The sequence below is a fragment of the Podarcis raffonei genome, chromosome 17, assembly GCF_027172205.1.
Source record: "Podarcis raffonei isolate rPodRaf1 chromosome 17, rPodRaf1.pri, whole genome shotgun sequence".
Classification (NCBI taxonomy): Eukaryota; Metazoa; Chordata; class Lepidosauria; order Squamata; family Lacertidae; genus Podarcis; species Podarcis raffonei.
In genome coordinates, this window is record NC_070618.1 from 32,739,813 (window position 1) to 32,762,373 (window position 22,561).

The 22,561-nt window shown below is 40.6% G+C and overlaps 1 protein-coding gene across 8 annotated transcripts in view; it reads right to left on the minus strand.

Annotated features, from left to right (window-relative positions):
• The window catches only part of NFIX (nuclear factor I X), a 251,299-nt gene that overhangs the window by 121,655 nt on the left and 107,083 nt on the right, over positions 1–22,561 (minus strand). For 7 of the 8 annotated variants that reach the window (XM_053370380.1, XM_053370382.1, XM_053370385.1 and 4 more), the window contains one exon: positions 7,068–7,599. In XM_053370380.1, the coding sequence (XP_053226355.1) occupies positions 7,068–7,599 (532 nt within the window). Of the gene's footprint in view, positions 1–7,067; positions 7,600–8,151; positions 8,984–22,561 lie in introns of those variants that run through there. The other variant, XM_053370381.1, reaches the window with a different exon arrangement.

A 22,561-nucleotide genomic window follows, 5' to 3' on the forward strand; every position in this document is an offset into this window, starting at 1 on the left:
GACAGTAAGAGATGCTTGACAATGGAACTGATTCTCTTGGAAGATGATGGACTCGCCTACACTGGAGGTTTTTAAGCAGAGCTTGGATGGCCATCTGTCATTGATGCTTTAGTTCAGATTCCTACATTGAATGGGGTTGGACTAGTTGACCCTCTGGATCCCTTCAAATTGTATAATTCTATGAATCTCATACAAGTAGTAACAGAGTAAATTGCACTTTCCATCATATCTTCAGGAGATCCAGTCCCTTGGTTAAACAAGAAAGCAGGCAATAATCATATTGAACAGTACAGGACAAGTACATGGGCCAAAATGTGGGCTCTGGCATGCCCAAATTATATCTGATAGTTTTACTGCCTTTTATTGCATATCTTGTTCCATGCGCTGGACTCTTTTAAAATGCCCTTCTCATGTAGGGCTCCATTATTAAAAGCAGAACACAGCATTTCATCCTAATTTAAAGGACAGACGGAATGCTCAGTGCATAATGTAGCCTTGCTACCATTCCCCCAAATTCATTACATGTGGAGTAAATAATGCATTATTGCCTTGGCTCAAAATATGCCAGACTATCTTGCAAAGTCTGAAATGCTGGGGTAGCCCCCTTTGAACAGAGAAGACCGTGGGCAGGCTGCCTATCTTAAGAAGATGGTTACTGTGGGCAAACAACAGACAACTGCTGCGGTGTTGTGGCTGAGAAAGAGCTGCATCTGAGAGGCTGCTGGTCCAAATGTAATCTCACCTGAAGGCTTAGCCTATCTCAGCCTCAGTCCTCTGTAAAGGGGGTATGTGAAGCGCTGCAAACAGTGTTTATGTACAGTAAGAAGTTCTATTACTATCTGGTGTGTGAAAGTCATTACCCACCTCCTTTTGCAATATGGGTAAAGGGGTGAGGGATCCAAGGATACCCAGAACACTTCTGAAAGCACTCCAAGAGGACATGCCTAACCAATATAGCTCCTCAGTGCTGTGATATACCTCCTACCATATATCAAATGGAACGGCTAAGGCTCACAATAATGCAACCCGAGGGAGAAAAGCAAAAGAGGAAAGGATAGGCAGCCTTTATGCTGTGCACTCTTCATACAGCGCCAATACTGGACAGTGGAAAGTGGTCACTTCACCTTTTGCACCCCCAAACCACTCCATAACCTGAAAGTGTTTGATATCAAAGAGATGTTCAGGGAGAAATCTGCCCATATTGATGGACAGCCCTTGATCAGATGACAAGAGCAGAGAATAAACGAAAGTTCCAAATGGCAGGAGCAAGGGGATACATGGTAGAAGTTGCAAACAGGGAGGGTTGCCAGACTTTGGATCTAGTAAAAGCACCTTCCTGTTTGCAAAGCATGCTTCTACTAATGGCACTGAGTTAGCTGTTGCATAGTCAGTGTCATTTACTAGACAGCTAATAACAAATGCTCCTAATGTGGCAATATAGAAGAGGCCTTTAGCAAGTAAATAATCACAAGCCATAGCTATGTGCCTACCTTCACCAAAGGAAATAATAACATAACCAAACAAAAAAACCTCACACAAATATACACCCCTAAGAAGAAATAGTTCTTCTTTTTAAGTATTCTGAATCTAGAGATCTATTTGTGTAGCGTTTAAGGCTGTGTACAGAGCAAGCATGATGTAGTGGTTAGAGTGTCAGACTAGGCCCTGGGAGACCAGGGTGCGAATCCCCACTCAGTAATGAAGCTAACTGGGTGACTTTGGGCCAATCACTGCCTCTCAGCCTAACCTCCCTCACAGGGTTGTTGTGGAGAGTTGAGCTCCTTAAATGCAATGCAATGCAACGCAACACAGTGCAATAAAATAAAATAAACAATACAGAAGTTTTCTATTCAGCTTTGCAGAGCTGTCATTTACTGCCATGCATATGTTTGTATGAGTCCATCCCAGTGGATAGTATTTGATCAAACGGGTTTTGCAGGTTTCCAAGGGCTTCGACCCGTACCCCAGGAAAGCTTCAAGCTCCCAGAAGTCAGACTGACAAAGCTGCAAGAGAATCACAGAATTGTAAATTTAGAAGGGATCCCAAGGGTTATCTAGCCCAAGCCCCTGCAATGCAGGAATCTCAGTTAAGGTATTGTGACAGGTGGCCATCCAACCTCTGCTGAAAAAAATCTCCAAGGAAGGAGAATCCATCACCTTCCAAGAAAGTCTGCTCCACTGTCAAACAGCTTTTCCTGATGTTTAGTTAGAATCTCCTTTTGTGTAACTTGAAGCCATTGGTTCAGGTCCTACCCTCCGGAGCAGGAGAACAAGCTCGCTCCATCTTCCAAGGCAGCCCTGTTCAGGGAAGTTTTTAATCTGTGATATTTTACTGTATTTTTGGTTTCTATGGAAGCCACCCAGAGTGGCTGGGGAAACCCAGCCAGATGGGCGGGGTACAAATAATAAATTATTATTATTATTATTATTATTATTATTATTATTATTATTATTCCATGGAACAGCCTTGTAGATATTTGAAGATGGCTATCATGACTCCTCTCGGTCTCCTTGTCTCCAGACTAAACATACCCAATTCCCTCAACCGTTCTCATAAGGCTGTTTCCAGACCCTTGATCATCTTGGCTACCCTCTTCTGCACAGGTTCCAGAGAGGGAGACCGTTCTGCTGTTTAACAGCTCTTACTGAACCTATGGATGAGTGAACATACTGCTGTGATTGTTATAAGCACCTATAAGATCATCCCTGTGGCGACTCATACCTTTGGAACAGTTTTAAAGGGGTTTTTTTAATTAAAAAAATTATTTTAGCAAGTGAAATAAAACATACTCAATTGTATCTTCCATTTAGCTCTTTAAGAAGTGCAAAGTTTCCCACAAAAGTAAAATTACCTTAATAAAAACTGAATTGCAATCGGTTATAGTAAAATGCATTATTTCGCTGACTTGTGCAGTTCGTATCAAGGATCAGAAAATTGATTGAACAGGATTCCATAAACCCCTTTACGGGAATGATATCCCCTTGCCCTCTCTATTCTGTTTGCACATTTATCAGGCTTCCAATGCAGGATCAGGACTAGTGCACAAGTAATAGTAAGGGGGTGCTCCGCTAGATGTGGCACAGAAGATGTGCGATCAGGATCTCCCGTGGCTTCTTTAAAATGTAACAGCAGCTGTGGGAGGGCCCTGAGTTGGATTGGGACCACTTTCCCCTTTTGGTTCCCCCAATTAAAATACCTCCTCCCTGTCCCCACTGCTTTTTGTTCTGTGGGGTGAAATATAGAGAAATGAAGAGATTTGCATAGAGGTTTTTCTCCAACCCCCGCAAAAGCTAGAAGCTTGCATCATTTTTACAGCTGAAATGAGACATGTTAAAGACTTGTGATGAAGTTATGACAGTTGGCATTTCTGTCAGGCTGTTATCTACACATTATTTTTCTAAAATTTCTCACTACATTTCTTAATAGGACTGAAGCTTTTGCTTAGATTGGGAGCCTATTAAGGCAGAAATTGTCATTTTTGATGTTTATAGCAATAGCTACATAGATAATACTGCCACCTTTTTAGGGTTGAACTTCACGCCATCTTAGCAAACACGTGTCCCCAAATCCACATTTGGCAAGATAATGTAAGTGTGGATTGCTCACAGATGAGTATTTGGGGAGGCGGCGGGGGTGGGGTGGGGAGGAGAGTATGCTTTACCAATCCAGTATCCATTGAACATGCCCCAAGCCCACCCCCAACTGGGATTTACTTCTGGATACTTCTAGTTTTGCAGCCTGGCTGCTGAAAGTCACCATTTAAAAAATAAAATTTAAAAACAGGTGGCAGCTAGGGAGACTCAAGGATAGACTCACAGCAATTGTCTCCCCCTTGGGGTATCCTTTTAATATAGAAAGGGGGATATTAAACTTTTAGATTACTAAATAAAATTATGAGGAAGCCATTGGGCTAGGAATTCTGTTTTCCTCATAAAATGGTAGTCCTGCTCATAAAACCAGCAAAAATCTAGATTTGTGGCCTAGCGCATTCATTGCTGTCCTCTCCTAAGAGCGATGGCAGAAGGACAAAAGCCAGGATAAACAAAGGAGTATAGTGGAGGAAGTCCCGTTCAGGATTTATTTCACCTGGGCTTTAATTTCTAGGCACCAGTGCAGGATGAGCTTTGAAACTCAGGTAAGCTTTAAAACTGCAGAGTGTTCCTCCACTAGCCCAAGCACTTGGGTTTTTGCAGGCACTTCTCACCCTGCAAGAACCTGTGGATGAATTCTACTTCCTGTCTAACCACCACACCTCCACTTTGCCTTCATTACTATTACTCCTGGATCTGAATTGAACAGAGGCAACGTTGTAACTGTGAGACCTAGCATGCAGAATCGTGGCCTGCAAAAATAAGCTTCGGCAGCTAGTCATCATGGCAGTCCCTCCACGAGGTTTGGGCACCCTGCTCCATGGGGTAGCCTGTGGTGCAGGGGGCAAAGGCATCTTCCAGGAAGCAGCATTTTCAGGGGGCTGGCTGTACTGTTATGGGGAAGAAGGGGCAGGGGTATGAGATTCTGCCCGCACCGTTGTGCACGCTTAACTACGACTCCAACCCATTGTTTTTCACACCCAAGTACATAAATTAAAAGGAGGCCCTATAAATGAACTTATGTTTCTTGCATAGGGTACTTCTGTTAATAAAATTTAAAAATGGGATTAACCTTTTGTGACAGATCATCGCCATCACCACCACCAGGACACTGCTGATTATTTGTTATCTATTACAGTATAAGAACAACAACAAAAATCACTTGTATGAAGAGCTCTTCTGATATCTTTTTCTATCTTATAAGTGTGAATTTGGTTCTTCACTCTCATATGAGACTCTGTCGTTTGCCCTGTCCTTCTTCCTTACTATCTTCTACAGCGACAGAAAATATATTGCCAAATTCCTGAATGTTCAAAATATGACCCTGCGGCATTTCAGATGAAAAGGAATCCTACACAGAGAACCCTAACCCAAAAAATAGCCTTGGGGCTGGATCACTTTCCTGAAGGTTTCACCGTGGCAACAGCCTGTACCGCCCCACCATGTGCATGTGCGCCCACATGCTCAAGAACAGAAGCATAAAATGAACACAATGGACAGTTCAGAGATCAAGTTACATTTCTTAACTGCCCAGTTGGTTGGTTTGCCAGCAACAAGGGAAAACTGCCTTAGTCACTATAATATAAATGCCAGAGATGATCCAGCTGGCTCATCTCACAAAGTTTGCCTAGCAGTTGCATGCTCAATTCAGTATTTAAGTGGTGATAAGTCTTTGGGACATTATGTCTCAGGTCTATATTAATAATGTAAATAATCTGGATAACTTTTTAAAACATTTTGTTTCTTTAACTTGTTTTAGCATGGTTGAGTTTGCTGTCTTGTGGGTATCATTATGGGCTGAAAGACAGGTTAAAAATCTAGTAAGTGGAGGAATAAACAGACAGAAAGGTGCATATTTTCTTTGACACATACGGACCTGTGTACGTAAGTGGAATATGTGCTAGATAGTGGTATGAACATGAGGTGGGATTTTGCATGCCCATGCTCAGATTCTGCATGTTTCTGCATGTGATAAGATTATGTGGCAGGCAGGCAGAAGGAAGGAAGGGGAATATCTCTGTGATAAGAATGTGCTGTATGTAAAATTGTCTAGGAAGGTCAGCGGGGGGGGGTACTCTTTACTTTAAAAATAGGAGAAAGGGAAAGGAAGAGAATTTGTAGAAAAAGTAATAGGGGAACACTGTTTGCTACTTGCCCAGCCTGGATGTGCCCTGAGCTGTGCAGAATAGATGATAAAAGTGTGCCAGAAATGCCATCCGCAGGCGCTGTGGTGAACCTCCTGACATTGTCCAGAGGCTGCTGTACACATACTGGGTGGGCACATTCTAAAAAAGGAGAAAAGACTCCTGACAATATTATTAGACTGAAATTAAAGAAACACAAACTGTGCTGGGATACAGGAGGTGGCAAAGATAAGACTACTGAATTTAACATAGCCGAGATTTGCAGTTATTCTATATAGGGAAGGAAATGTGCAACTGGCAAAGAACTGGCAAAGAAGAAAACAAGCCTGATATCGGGCCTCTTACAACTTAGACGAAAATAAAAGAAAAAAGAAGTGAGAAATAAGGGAGTAACAACAGGAGAAGGAAGGAGAAACGTTTTTGGCTAAATTCATTTTCCTTAGAACTTGGTGCAGCAAAAGGTAAACGCACCATCACCCGGCTGCCAGCCCATTCGGATTTCAAAGTCTGCAGCAAATAGAGTGTACCTGGGGCAGAGGCTAAAAATTAACCAGTATTTTTTTAAGCTGAAAAGAAAACAAAATAAAAAGGGAGCCGAAATAAATATATAAGAAAACAAAATTAAATAAGAACATGTGTGCACAAACGTGCAGGCAGTGAGGGGGGGTGCTGAAGAAGAAGAAAAAGAGGCCACAGAAACAAAAGAAAAAGGGTTCTAAAATTCTCTTCCATAATCCCTTTCCCCTGAGAACCTTGTTCCTATGTGGGACAGCAGATGTGGAAAATTCAGTTTTATTGCTCTAATGCTGCTGTACAAAGCATAAAAATGTCCAGGAGTGTCTGTTTGTATGTTTGTAGTTTGCAAGCCGTGGGCACGTCAATATGCTAAATCAAGCCAACAAAAGAAATTGGGGTGGGGGGAGGGGAATCAAGCAAAGGAAACAAAAGCCTCACCTCAAGATAAGCACATTTCTTAATTCCAAATTCTAATAAAATTGAAGTCCTGTTCTCTCAAATAATCTGTCATTTACATAAATATTCTTATTCTGTACCACCCAGCCTGCGGGAAAAGGGGTTTTCTTCACCCTGGGAAAGTTACAGACATCGCAGGTAGGAGAGAAACAGGAAGTCAAGAAAGGCCACAGTAACTTTTTTCGAACTACTAAGTACAGTGGGGTCATCCCAGTGCATTTCTGAAGCTAGCAATTTGTTAATTATGGATGAAAGGAAACACATACATAGGAAAACACACACTTTGGGAGGGAAGCAACCATTTTAAAAATTAAAACACAAAATATAAAAACAGTGAGTGGTGTCGTTTGCATGACCTACCAGGAGTGTGAACAAAATACGCCAAGTAAAGATCCAGTTCTTTAATTGTGACTCCAATGTGGTGTGGCTGGACGCAAAGGCCCGGGTTTGAGCACTGCGGCGACTTGTATAGCCGCTCCCCGTCAGTACTTTCAAGAGGGATCCCTTTGAACAAGATGACCATAACTAGGTCCAGCCTCCAAACCTTGTCAGCCTGCCTCAGGCAGTCAATCCTGCGGATTTTGCCCTTCTGATCTGGGTTGGAGAGGACACAACACGGTGCTTTCTTGCCCGTGATGGTCAAGACGAAGTCCTCGCGAAATTCCGGGCGGATGTCCTTGCGTAGCTTGGCCAGCAGCCGGGATGCCCATTTCTGCTTGATCTCAGGCTTTTCACCAAGTAATTCGTCCTTCACAGCGCGCTCCTCATCCTTCGACATCCGCTTCTCATGCTTCTTAAAGTACTTTCGTTTCCGAGCTTGCAGGTTGAACCATGTGTAGGAAAACGCACGGACATGAGGAAGAAGAGCTTCAATGAAGGGGTGGAATTCATCCTGGGGAGAATAAAGGGTGCAAAACAAAAGAAGGGGGGAAAACGTTAGAATAAGAAAATAGGGAAGGGAGAAGAATCACCCTTAAAGCTGAAATTTGTATGTTAAATTATATATATATATGTATACACAAACCGACAAAAATTAAGGGGAAAAATATGCAAGCCCAGAATACGATCCAACCCAGCAACAAGATAAAACACAACAGTAGAACAGGGATGCCAAGCAGGTATGTTGGGAGTGTGGAGGATTAACACTGTTTCCAGAATACCACCAGAAGATAAATTTGGAGATTAAAAAAAAAATCAAGATAAGTTAATTGAATTAAAATTTGACTACCTTTAAAAATAAAAGTAATAAAGTTTGTTTGGAAATGTTGCAATTAAAGACAAAATTGGCTATGATCTCCCTTGCATGATACAATGCTCAGGATAATTTATATATACTCGATCAAATATTTTAGGAGGCTTTCTGACTTTATTTTTTAAGTAAAGATTTCCCTAAAGCTAAAAACAACCAAGAGAGAGGGGGAAAGTGAAAAATGGAAATAATTACCATTGCTCTGGCTCATCCCGGCGAAGCTAAGCCCCCGATTCAGAAATTCTGGGCTCAGAATTGCAGAGTGTGGAAAGGGGGTGCTATTGGGGCTGTGAGGTGGAAGAGGGAGGAGGGGAGAACAAGGAGGAAAGTAAAAAATATAAAAAGGAAGTGCACAGAAGAGTGCAGGATATTTATTAAATTGGGTGGAAAACAATTGTTGGCTGCATTCTCCACTGCAAACTGTTAGCCAATTTTTTTTTAAAAAAAGTCTTATTTAATAAAAACAGTGGGATAGCAAAAAAGGAGAATTAAAAATTGAAGAAAGCAGGTTAGGAATGGAAACATCAGCGAAGGACAAAAATAAATCAACATCACCACACACAAACACACACAAAATATGTTTTCTTTTTAAAAAAAGCCAAATGTCTCTTAAGGATAATAATAATAATAATAATAATAATAATAATAATAATAATTGGAAGGATGAAGGGAAAAAATAAAAACAGGCAGAATAACAGCAAGTGATCAGGAGGGGGAGTTGAGAGGGGGGAAAGAATCCCTCTCAGCGTTGGCAAAAATGCAAAGATGCAACTTAGATGTGGCTCCCTCCGCCTGAGAACAGGGGCGATCGCAGGTCTAGGGGAAAAGGGACAGACTCCGCTCTGGAATCAGCTGTGATCGGCTGCTGGCAAAACCCAACTGCTGGGGTATGAGGGATTTTGTTGTTGTTGTTGTTTTCCCCCTTTTTTCCTTTCCCTTTTTCCTCTTAAACTCTCTTGCTTGCTTGCTTTCTCCTTTCATGCTCAGTCCCCAACCATTTGCCTGTACCAATGCCAGCAGAAAAAAAGAGAGAGAGAGAGAGAGGAGAAGGGATCCACCTATTTGGCAAGGAGACACATCGTGGAGCAGCCAATGGCTGCATCAAAGAGAAAGGGAGGTGGGGGGGGAGGTTGGCGGAGAAGGAATCAGGGAGGGGGTGGCAGAGAGAGAGAGAGAGAGAGAGAGAGAGAGAGACTGTGCAGTTAAGAGATGGAAAACAATTTGCCAAATCGACAAGTTCATATCTAATGAATAAGCAACGTCCAGCCGCAATGAAATTTTTATTGGCCAGCAGATTTTGGCAAGGAGGTGACTGGCAAAATATTTTAAATAAATAAATATCATAGCATCCACCCACCTCTTCTCCCCCCCCCCAACAACCTCCAAAAAAAAGACAGTCCCACAAGGCCTCAGAAAAAGCAGCTGTTCCATCTTTCTCTCTCAATCTCATTCTCTTTCCGTCCTCGCTGCCTTTCCAACTATTTGTACAAAAAAAGAGAAGAAAACCCTGAAAAATATTTCCTTCCAATTACAACTCTCTCTTTCAATATGCATGTGGTTAAGATAATGCCGCCCTACTTTTTTCTCAGTTCAGGTAGCATTAATTTAAAATGCATACAGATATTATTTCTTTGCAAGTTCCTGGTATTGCTACTCCAGGCCTCAGCAAACATCTTTGCTTTCCAAAACTAGGGTTTCAGTCAGCCCTATGAAGCTCTGTGCCACTTCCTTATTTTCTGCAATTTTCACCCCGATATTTGCCAAAAAATTAATAATACATGCAGATTAGAGCAAACGGACCAGCATCACAATATGAAGTTATTCACCTAAACCAAATCCTTATTGCCTCTATTAAAATTTTATTTAAAAATGGCAATACTTAAAATGCATTGTTTTGAAAGTTTAAATAGCTAATTTAATCTATTTCATTCCAACATTCCCTTTTTTGTTGCTTATTATTGCTTCATGCCACATGCGCAACTAAAAGGGCATCAGAAAACATGACTCGGGGGGGGGGGGACTAAAATAATTAATTTTGAGGGGAAAGAATAAGTACATAAAAAAGTAAGAAAAGTACGAGGACCAGAGAAAAAGAACAGTGGTGCATAAAACAGGAAAGCAAACAGGGAATTAAAAAAGGCAAATGTGAGAAAAGCTAAATTGTAAAAATGGTAAGATTTAAAAAAGAAAAGGAATGAAGAGACGCGAGAAAAAATAAAAGGCTTGCATTAGGGAGTAAAGAAAAGGGTGTGGCCTTGGGGTGCTTTTGCTGGACTTTTCTGAGTGCCGTCCTCAAGGAATTGGGCACAGAGAAGGCTGTGAGGCAACAATAGCCGAACTCACAGTTGCTTTATTGGAAGACAGCTCTGCTTGCTTGCTTGCTCCCTCTAATTCAGCCCATCCATGCACAAAGCGCCTTACCACCCGCAACCTCCCAATATCACAGAGCAGAGACAGAGAGGTTTGCATCAAAGAGGGCGAATTCACAGACAAATCAGGGCCCTAGTCCCACCAGAGAAAAAGAGGCCATATACGCCTCCCTGCAGCACCATCAGATACTCTGAGCACCTCTAACCCTGACTTCGCTCGCAGGGCTGCCACCCTTATTCCTGCAGCACCCTCGACAAGCCGAACGCTCCCGCGGGGTGCGCGGAGATGGCACAAAAGACAGACCTACGCCGAGCATTTGCCTACTGCCCACTGCCAGCTCCAGGCCTTGCTGCCAGCTTTCCAGCAACTAAGCAGGCAGCTAAATCAGAGCTCTCGGATTTGTGCTCGCAAATCGCAGGGTGGAGGCTTTCCCCCGCCATAACTCGTTTGGCTGGAGATGGGGGGGATATTACTGTTTTTCTCTCCCCCCACCCCTCTCCCGCCACTTCACAAATCTGGCACAGGTCAGCCTGAGATACATTAAAAGCAGGATACGGGGCCCTCCAAACCTCTTGCCGCTCATAAATATGTTGTCTGCTTGAGAAAAACACAGGCCTCCCCACACCTCTCCATGACCTTGGCGACAAACCCCCAGAGGACTGCAGACAAAGGTGATCTGTCCGCAGCTGTGTTAGGTAATACCTGAGCCTGCCCCCTTCCCCTCCATCAGGCAGATTAAAGGTGGGTGCGCAGGCAGGCAGTTGAGGTGGAAGAGTTCCATCCCGAGACAAAAGCTCGGAGATTATTTTTCTATATCTGTGTCAAGGGGGGGAGGGTGCAAGTCGAAGCTCAAGAAAGTAGAATAAAAGAGATAAAAGGGAAAACGAACTTGTGCCCTTCTCCCCCCCACTCCACTCCCCCCCAAAAAACATTTTCGAAGTCTGCCATTGAAATTCAAAACTCATTTGAAATTCTCACTTCCTTGTTACCTGGGAATATACAGGTTCCCAGGTTGTTTTTTTAGGCCCGGGATCCATCCTTTACATGACCTTCAAAACTTTAAACAACTAAATCTAATGTACGTTTTTAAAACAACAAGCAAGCTTTGGTGTGGAACGAAACTACAGTATAATCAGAGTCTTTACACTCTTGGAAAGCTTCGGGGGGGTGGACATTGTAGCAAATTAAAATTAATTCAATTCACACTAACTTTATAGACATGTGCATGAGGTGCTATGAAGACTAGACTATGAAGAACATTAAGAAGAATGAAGAAAACAGAATGAAGAGCAAAACAAAGAAAAATCACCCACTTCTGTCACTACTACCCGTAGCATTCCTTTTCTTGTGATCAGAAGTGCTCAGCGTACAAGACAGAGGTACGAAAGTACAGCTGCTTTGTCAAGGTCAGGTGGCACTCAACAAATACAAAATTCGGGACTTGTAACAAGATGCTATATTTAAAAGCAGCAGCAGAAACAATAACAAACAACAACAACAACAACAACAACAACAACAACAACATTACTCTTAATTGCCTTAAGAGTTTTCTAGCCTTGATAGGCCTTTTTCACAGAACAGCAATATTTTTACACACTTTCAGGGCTGGCTAGGAAGCTGAACAGTACAATCCGATTTTCACCTAGCACCTCCAAGACAAGAAATGGACTCCTAGGGCACCTCTCTTGGACTGCACATGGATTTACTGATACCCTTGAAAATATTGTCACCCCAAGCGACCACTTGAGCTGTTTGTGCACTTGGGCTGGCATAGACAGCATCCGTTTACAATATGACGATTGTCACAGCAGAAAAGCTCAACATTCTTGACACATGCATTGAACTAGCATATAAGATAATCAACGTATTATGGCAGAATTGGGCATCTATGGAATTATCTGAAGTAAGTTGCAAATGGAATTCCACAAAAGACAGGAAAGCCGCTGTTATATGGAACAGGTTTTAATTCCTTTTTAAAAAACACAACCTCATAAATGCAACAGCCGTGCTGGTTCTGCTATAGTACATAGAGGTTTGTTGAAATACCGGTGTAGGTACTTGCTATTTAAGAAAAGTAACACAGAAGGAAGACAACAGAAACAATGGAAAGGTTGTCGAGCATCACCACCCATCCCTAGCGATTGCAATGGGAGTGCTGAATGCCCAACACTGAAAACCAGCAATTCATTTAGGAACATTTATTATAGGCACCTTTGAGAATGCACACTTTAGGACAGCCGTACTAGGTAAATTCACTCCATTCCAAAAAAGCACAGCAGATTTAGGGAACTTTAAAGCCCGAGTCTGAGCTTTCTAGGATTCGGCTTATAATGGGATCAAACCACCGCTCGCAATTACGATGCAAGCTTGATTCCTTTCCATGAGACGTGTGGTCATCTGGGTTCAGTTTTCAATGCAGAAAATTATGAACCTAGGAAGGTTTATTTATTTTTAGCGTTTTGTAGGTTAAAACTCTGCACAAATAACCTGGAATGAATAGTATTTTAGGAAAACATCTCTTGTCTCTAAGGCAAATCAATAAATAAACAGGGGAGGGAGAAGTAGAGGCAAGTAAGAAAGATATGGAAACATCTGCCATTAGTAGAGGGGGGAAAGGGGTAGTGGGGGGAAGAAGGGAAGAAAATATGCTGATGGAAAGACAGGTTAAAGAAGGAAGTGAGAATGAAGGGGAAGTAAAGATGTAAGAAATTCAAATGAAGAAGAAAATTTCACGGCCAAGTATGGCTCTATCCAACTCAGAGTTTAGATGTGGGTTGCATGTACCCCCTCACAAAAATACCACCAGCTCTTTGTTCTCACAATATAAGGCAACTCTTCTCTCTTCATCAGTTCCAGATTCATTAACAAAGTATGATGCTAAAGTGGAGAAGTTCTTAAGAACGTTGTCTGAGAAAGAGCTTTTTGCTCTCTTCCTCTCGAAGCAAGGAATTTTGGGGGGTGGGTAAAGACTCCCAAGTCTTGTAGAGAGCTTATGAGTTTTAATTACTTCAAGTCAAAACTTTCTAACTCTGGGCCTCCCCCCCTTTTTTTAATGGTCTGCTCGTTTTGGGGAGTCTCTCTCCTTCTCACTTTCACTCTTGTTCAGCAATAGGAGCACCGTGTAAAGCTTTCTTTGGGTTGTCATAGAAACAGTCAGTAGCACCCTGGCAAACTACATCCCTAGTGAATGAATAGCACATAAATTTCTACTCTCCACAGGGCTAGTGAGACCTGCAACGTATTAGCCTGTGGCTTGCCCCTGCTGAACCCCCATCCCCGAGTGCCAAAATAATAATGCTTTGGCCAACAATGAGTCAGTAGGATTTTGTGTCCAGCTTGGCCCAGCTCCAGAGACTGTAATATGGGGTACAGAATTTGAGGGGGATGCATCTTGCCTTTCCATTATTATAAAGAGTTATGAAATACAAGATTTCGCAACACAAACTGTGATTTAAGTAGAGTTCTATAAAAACATGCCCAACCACAACTGAGATTTCAAGGAAACAAAATCCACTAGAAGCAAACAACAGCTTCAGCCGTGGGTTAGGGCAATTAGACTCCTCCTCATCATTGCCACAAATAGACAGAAATAGACTCCCGATTATAGACTTTAAAAAAAAGATTTTCATGTTGCGCTCTTGCCTCTGACACAGATTTCCATAATCAGAATGCCAGCACAAACCAATCCAAATGATGCATCAAATATACCCTATGTAAACCACCCCCAAAATTAGATAAAATTCATTTTCACAACCAGATGAAATATTTGTTCACTCAGATCCTCATTTTGCATATTACTGTACACAATAAAAACCTACAGATGACTATAAGTCTATGTAATAGTTATATCACTTTGATTCTCCTCTTCATTTTTCAGAGTTAACACACAGCGTCTGCCTGAAAAGTTTTTCCCTCTCTGACCTGATTTAGCACAAACAAGAGAAAACTGTGCGGCAGACTCAACGTCCTAACGAACTTGAGTTAATTAATGCTAGGAAAGAAAGAAGCTCCCTCTCAGCCTCTTGAATCATGGTTCACTAGCCTTTTCAATTTTCCAAAAAAAAAAAGGTGGGGGGAGGTTGCATTCAAATATTTTTCCCGTCTGAGCAGGGAAAATAAACAATACACAGAATTGGGGAGTGGGGGCAGAATTAGAGCAGCACCGGATAAATGTGTGGAACACACTATTTTTAAAAAATGCTAAGTTTATTTTAATATTTCCATCTTCTACAGTAATGTGAGTTGGCAGCAGCCTAAGTGATGGAGAGGGAAGGAATAAATGAGTCAAAGGTTTTTAACTAAAGTTACAAAATGACTCCGTAATTTCACATTCAACTAAGCACTTGGAGTTAAGGGCAGAAATAGTCGGGAGCCGAGAAAATGTGTTTGTGGTTCTTTTCACATTTCTACCATTCTAAGTAACAGGGACAAAGAATAGCTGGAATTGTGACTCTCAGGTAATTAATCCAGTCCTGCCTTCTGTATGTAACCAGACCTCTATTCAACACCTGGATTTAGACTGCAAGATTGAGAGCCTCTTTGATTACAAACTTACTGAATAAAACTGCTCAGCCTTCTAGCAGAACTGGTGCCCTTTAGCTAGAAGGACTAGGCTCTCTATTCATCAGAAGTACATTTTGTAAAGACGTACTTAGGGTGCAGCTCTTGAGCACACCTATATATAGCCACGACAATTCCTACAGAATAAAGAACCAGGTCTGAGACTGGTTTTAAACCAGCTGAAAGTTACAAATCATTACATGATGCCAGCACTCCAAGAACACTACTCCAAATTCAGTGAAGACACCTTCAATTCTAAATGCTTCTGCTGGTGAAATATACTCAAGACATTTAGATAAAATATGACTGAACCACACTGTGCTACCATAGCTGTCAATAACCAGCCTAGTCTGACATAACATTCCAACAAATCGGGTCAGGCGCAGTATGAAAGGAGAATACATCTTGTAGCACAAACCAGAGATAGCTTGCATTAGTACATTTTCTCAGCTTTATTTTTGCCATTTATTTTATGGCAGCAATTATCCTAACGAAGCAATAGGATGTTTACCAATTTCCTCCCTATTTATTGGTAATTCAAATACAGCTGATCCAAATTCACTTCCACTGTTAAAGAAGAAAGTGGCTGTCTAAGACATCTCAGTGTATAAATATATGCCATGCGAAATTAAAGAGTTTGTTTTGCTTTTGTGGCACAATTTGGCTTGGATACAGCTACTTTTTCGAAGACCGCAACCTAGAGTTGCAAATAAAGCTGAAGAAGTAGATGGGCCTCACTATATGTCTTTAGTTGTACAACCAAAAACTCATTTGGAAACCTAGGGCTTTTTATGGATATTATCCTTGATGTAAATTTTACAAGCAGCCCAAGATCTGGCCAGTTAGGACAGAATATTATTATAGTCATGCTCAGTGCTTTTTTCTGGGGGGATGCAGGTGGACACATACCCCTAAACATTTTGTGAATCTAAGTTTGGCCTCATTGAGGGGCAGTATTTCAATATGAGCAGGGCAGGGGGAGCACTGGTCACACTAAGAAACTCGGGCTTGGGATGGATTGAAAGCTACTGGCCCAGGCATGGCAGGTATGCCAGCACTGAGCGATCGTGGAAGGCAGGGAGCCATAGCTTTTATTGGATAGAAAGAAGATACTAGAGAATTAACTCCATCTCCTAAAGGCATATCTAATGGAACATCCATCTTACTTGTTTCACCACAGGAATTAAGATTTTTATCAGACAAGCGGTAGATGGCTGCACCCGTCTTTGATGCTCTAAATATATGAATCAGGAAAAAAACAATGCCTATGATTTACACATAACATTTTACAAACATCTGTGATGACTTACACTCTGACTGTGGACAGGTAGTTAGTTATTCCTCTGGAACAACAGGAACCATTTCCCTCTAACTGCTATCATAGCACTGGCCCTGAGTGAGCCTTTATTTCATACTAGAATCTTAGTTATATAGTTGATAGTTGGATCAAATATCATTTACTGATGGATTTGGATTTTTAACTAACCCTACTACAGACTCTGAGCATCTTCAAGCTACTGTATATACAGTATAAACATACAAAACAGAAACTAAATTAAAATTAAGCAGAATAGCACCAATTCCACAATCTATTTTCTTCTTTCACTTTGCCCTCTCCTTGTCATGTTTCTCTATTTACAAAAATGGCACACCACCCTCCCAGCCAACTTTGAATCTTTCACCAAGCATTGCCCAAGTAATCTCCAAACGTGGTAGCTAGTTTTTAAGCAGTGCCTAGAAAGGTGAGAAAGAACTGTTCCAGCTGGATGCACTCAAGTCTTGCATCCCTACAAGGAAGAAGCCTTTCACACAGACTTCCTAATTTTTAATCACACTTAATTTCTAATCACTTTATCAATATAAGAATGAGCCAATATAAGAATGAGCATCAGGTTTGTCAGCCCCATCCCTCTCCTCCCACTCAGGTGTAGCTGCAAGAACAGAAGCTTTCACTGTGATTTTAAACTAGTCACAGTTCAGTATTGCATCTAAATCAAGACAAACTATGGAGTTATTCTTAACTATGGTTTACTGAAATAAGCCAACTTCAAACTATGGCTTATGAAGCTGCCTTGTTTCAATAAATCATCGTTAAGATTAATCACACTTTAGGATTTAGACACAACTCTAAACTGTGGTTAACTGAAAATGGAAATGAAAGCTTCGGATCTCCTCCCTGTGGCCTTCCCAAAGGAAGAATGGCGAAGAGGTGGGTATATCATTCATATAATGATAAATCATTGGGTCTAAATACATACAGTAATTATCAATTGACATGACAAGATAAAATCCACTTCAGTCTTATCCATTTCCTGCTTAAAGAAAACTGTTTCCAAGAGTTACATCCTATCCTTTCACAAACAAAACTAAGAAAATGATAAATTTTCAAAATCCATTTTATAGAGTTGCAGAAGTCATGCAGGCATTGATCAAGAGAGGAAGTGTGTTGCTCATCATATCACTATCGAATTGATATATGTGACGGTCACACCAAATGTACACACACAATCACTATAGTGTTGACAACACTTCTGGGAGCCAGTATCAACTTTTCCTAGGGTACAGCTATGGAAACCACCAGCAAATATATTTGAGCAGAGGCAGTCCAAAATGAATAAATACAAAACATGGCTATGAAGGGCAATGTCACTTCTACAAAACCACATCCAAATCTCTGAATGCGTCTCTCCATAGACAGACTCTGTGTAAAAATGGTAATTGGGAGAAGCACGCGTCACATCTGTCCTTTATTCCAATAATCAACTGCATTAAAAGAGACATGGTACCCCATTGCTACAATGCTCTTCTACAGCAAATCTCCTCTAGGTGTTAAAAAATAAAATAAAAAGAAATTTGCAAGATTAAAAAAACCTACAAGAAGCATTTTGATAACTAAAACTCCACACCAAACACAAACAGAAAAGGTACATAAATATAATGAAGCATGAAATGTCTCAAAATTAAAATGGCAGCAATAGCACAACATTCACAGGGAAGGGAACTGTACAGTGGTGAGTGAGTTGTGCACCTGTATTATGTGCCTGATGAAGAGGGTTCTAAACTACAAAAGCCAAGGCTACATTAATTCTGTTCGTCTTTAAGGTAACACGAGACTCTTTGCTGATTTTGCTGCAACAGAGTAACATGACTATCCTTCCAGCTTTCAACATCCTTGTGCACACACGAAAAGCAACCCTCACCAACCGCCTCTCGCACCTGAAACACGGAAATATATTTTTTTTCCTTCATTGGTATATAAGCTCAGAAGTCCAGCTATTCCACACAGGTTTATTATTTCAATCCTCCAAGAGTCACCCAGCTTTCCCCTACCCTACCCCACAACATAAAATCTTGCTTTTGTAATCCAATGCACTACACAACAGGACTCAGCAGTAAAGTGTCTGTCAATTTAAAAACCAGAATGAATGAAATGATTTTGTGTTCCCACAACTTCAGCTACCTAAGATTCCTGTCCGGTTTGTGAAATATAGATTTAAAAGATTTAATAAAAATATTTTAAAAATCATCTACAACAACAGTAGAATCATCTTCATTTAAACAACCTCCATCCCCACTCATATGTTTTTACTTTCATCTCTACCTCTTTCTTGTTCTCCAGAACTCAGAACACTATAGGAAAGCCATTGATAGAAAGATTATTTGCCTTTGCATTATAAGTACAAATAATTCAGACTGGTGGACGATAAAACCAATTTAAGTAACTGAGAAAATTCTGGTTTAATTGCAGTGGAGATGGCAGATCAGGATCTTGGACAAGGCAAAGGTTGGCAACTCAATCAGGTTTGCAGACTAAAGGAAGTCTTTGTTGCAGTTTTAAACTCCCCCCTAAAAAGGCATTTAAAAAGCATTGCACGGAGCAAGCAATAAATACAGCTCAAGCTCTGACTAGACACCCTGGTGAATTTCTGAGTATTTTTGTCTGAGATTATGTAGTGATATTAAAATCACCTTAAAAGACTGAGGACCAAAGAAATTGTAGAGAGAGGTGCTGAGTTTTGTCACTCGCACTGGATTTTCATGTCAGGTTTGCAAATAAAATAATATTTTCCGGGATAGGATAAAGTAATGTACAGTAATTATTCGACTTTAAGATTTAAATAAAGTTCATTCTGACACACCGGCCAAGTTCTCACTGACGGGATAAACCTGCATCTGGCTAGTCCTCTTCAGAAAGCAGGTAAGGACATTTCTCTCCAACATTTTTCAATGTGCAGGAAATGTGTTTTTATAGAGGGGCATTTGTGTGCATTTCAGCCTGCACTTCAGGGCAGGTACAGATTAACCACCTCTGTGAGAACCAGGCCAAAGGCTGCATCCTGAACACAAGTAGCTCCTGTCGAAATCAGTGGGATACACTCCCAAGTAAACGTGGTTGCCCAATTTATTTCCCAACCCAACAAGACAAAGATCAGGATTCTGCTTCAGCCAGAATAAAGTCTGGCGGTGTCCAGCTTTGAAGAAAAAAATCAAAAACCCATTGCTTATCTATTTAAATGTTTTACTTATTAAGATGCTGATTTGGACACATCAGATTAATCTGAACGAAACAGTGAGGGTGTTTTGTTGTTTTGTGACAATGAAATTACTTGCAACAGTGTTACTGGAAATGAAAAAGGTAAGACGTCTCCCAAAAATCAAACTCTACAGCAAAAAAATCTTGGGACTGTTGTTTTTCAAAAATGAAGAGTTTTATGAATCTGGTAAAAGAAATGGCCCACACTTAGCCTCTTATTTATTCTCTAGCTCACCTAATAGTAGAGAGGGGTGGATATTTAATGGCGGTAGGTTGTTGGTTCCTACACATGCACATACATTGGTGTCACCTACTGGTCTTGACATTAAATGTTGACTCGCATGTTTCAATGAATGAGCTATCACAGATTGCTCAACACAGAGAAAATGTTTGCGGCATTCAGTTTCAGCTTGAAAACCATACAGCATTTTCAAAGGAGACAGTCCACATGTTCAGTTGTGAGGTGTCAAAGTGTGAATCAATCCTTAGATATCAATGAGTGTTTGCTTTGAAATTGCCATGCTTTGTTAACTTACTTTTTATAGGGCATCTAAATGACATCATCATCAAATTGCTGTTGTCCTGCACTGCTTCTGTTTTTATTTTGCTTTTCAGATTGCAGAAAATCTAACATCTTTTTTTTAAAAAAATGGAACAGTAATTCCCCACCTTTTTTATATTTGATGTTTTTTTATTTTTGCAGGGACATGCCAAGTAGGGTGAGTCTATGGTCACACATCTGTACTACTGCACAGTGCCACTATTACTTTACAAGTAGTCATTTTATCAGTATGTTTTTAATTATATTTTGATTTATACAAATGTCTTTGTTGCCTTTAAAAAAAAACAAAAAATACCCTATTACAATATTTGTGTGATAGTGCTTAAATAAAAATGGCCTTTAATGCAAATGTTAAAATTAATTTAAATTTCAGATCAGTGTCATTTGAACACCTTGTTTCCCTCATGATCTTTTAATGAGTGATAAAATACCTCTTAAAATACACACACGCGCACACACACACACAGATAGCAGGCTTAAAAGGAATTATCTCTATGCTATCTACATGGTTATAATATGCTCACTATTCTGGACAGAACTTAGTAGGTTATAAGTATGCACACGCAGACACTTGGAAGTATGGAGAGTCAAGGACAATTCCACGTGTAGCGAAATAGCTGGGACAAGGAGAAAGGAGTCTACAGAAATTTATCAGAGGGATATTCAGCCATTGGGAGTTCTGCCCACATGAGAATCTGTGCCACAGAACAACTATTTTTTAATCATTTGGGCTCTCCATTATTCATTAGGTTTGCATTGTTTTCAGCAACAGACCTACTACTAAGGGGGTGGGGACCACAAGGACCCCAAGTTTCACAAATATGTATTTCCTCTTTCTTCTTCAGCACTTCTCTTCTGAGATTGTTTTTAAAATTATCATACATTTATCCTTTCAGATCAACTGTTTATAAGCCCTTCGTGGCTCACTCAGAAATGGGATAAGGATGCAAGGACAGGAAGCCTTGCTGCAGGGAGATAGCCATACTCTATTGATTACTTTTTTAAAACACACACAGGAGACAGCTGACTACAGCTGGAGCAGGGATGCACAAAACTCGAATAAACGAAAGGCTGAATAAAAAGTAAAAGCTTCCTCTAGTGGCAAGGCATCACTGCACTGGGGATGGGGAATAGAGAGGCGTCTAGACGTACATCCAGCACATGCTTATGCCCACGAAAATGAATTATTATTATTTTTAAAAAAATCTGTATCACCCTTCATTCAAGGATTACAGGTTTACAATGTAAACACAGAAAAACACATACCATCATAACAAACAATAACTCTCCCCTCCACACACAGTTTAAAAGAACAGAGATTGTTTGACTAGGCAAGGGCCAATAGACAGGCAGGGATAGGGAACCAGTGGTCCTCCAGAGGTGGCTGAACTTTCCACTTCCATCAGCCACATCCCAAATGGCCAATAGCTGAAGACTGTGGGAGCTGTAATCCAGCAACATCTAGAATGCCACAGGTTCCCCACCCCTGGGCCATAGTTTTGAGGGTATTCAACACTACTGAATATTCAGCATTCAGTACTACATGAGGAGGAGGAGGAGCATTCATTGTTAAATGGACTAGTAAAAGTTCAATTATCTTGCAAGGAAGCAAAATAAAGTTTATAAACTAATACAGGCATGGGTGGGGAAGAAGAGTCACAAAAATCAAATTATGGGAATGGCTATCCAAGGATCTCATATTAGCAGAAAACCTGCCTAATTTTAGTAAGGGGGTTCAGCAAATGTCATATTTCAGTTATTGATTATATGCCATTTGTCTGTTACTGATGAGTCCACAAGGACACAGGAACAGTATTATTAAAAAGGAGCATATTTTCCATGCCCTAATGCCAGCATCACTGCCTTTGTGTGCAAAGAAGCATGTGTTTATTTTAGAGATGCTACACCTACAAAGGAAAAGCAGATAATTAGATAAACCATTAAAAAAAACACCCAATAATAAATTGCTTTAACAAGATTGGGTTGTAAGGTAATTTTCACAGGAGCTATGGATGCTATAGAAAATATTTACATTGGCAAGGATTATCACAATGTACTGGGTGGAAAATTCTATTTTGTTACTGTCGTCCATTAATGATCCAACAGTAAAATGTACTAGGAAGACAGCCTCATGCTCAAGAGGTATTTAAATCAATCACTGTCTAAAGACAAGAGTGAATGAAGAAGGATGTAATAAATTTTCCTCTAGAACAGGAGATGCAAAGGGCTGTTTCTAGCCCTCATCATTGCAGATATAAATTTTAAATGTACTCTATAGTCAGCCTCTTCCCTAGGACACATCTGTAAAAACATCCAAAAATCCCACACCCTCAAAAGCTTATTGTGCCCCGTGAACGCCAATTCAAATAAGAGCGCATTCCAACATGGCCACACTGCTGTTCACTCTTTAGGGAAGGGAAATTGGGACTGGATGAGTTTTGCACAGTGGAAGAATAAAGAGCCAGAATAAAATTAAAAAATTAAAAATCTACAAATAAAGTTTCCTGAACTTGGAGCATCTACGTAACTACACATTAGTTGTTTTCACATGTTACATTCACTTTGGCTTAGCATGAATG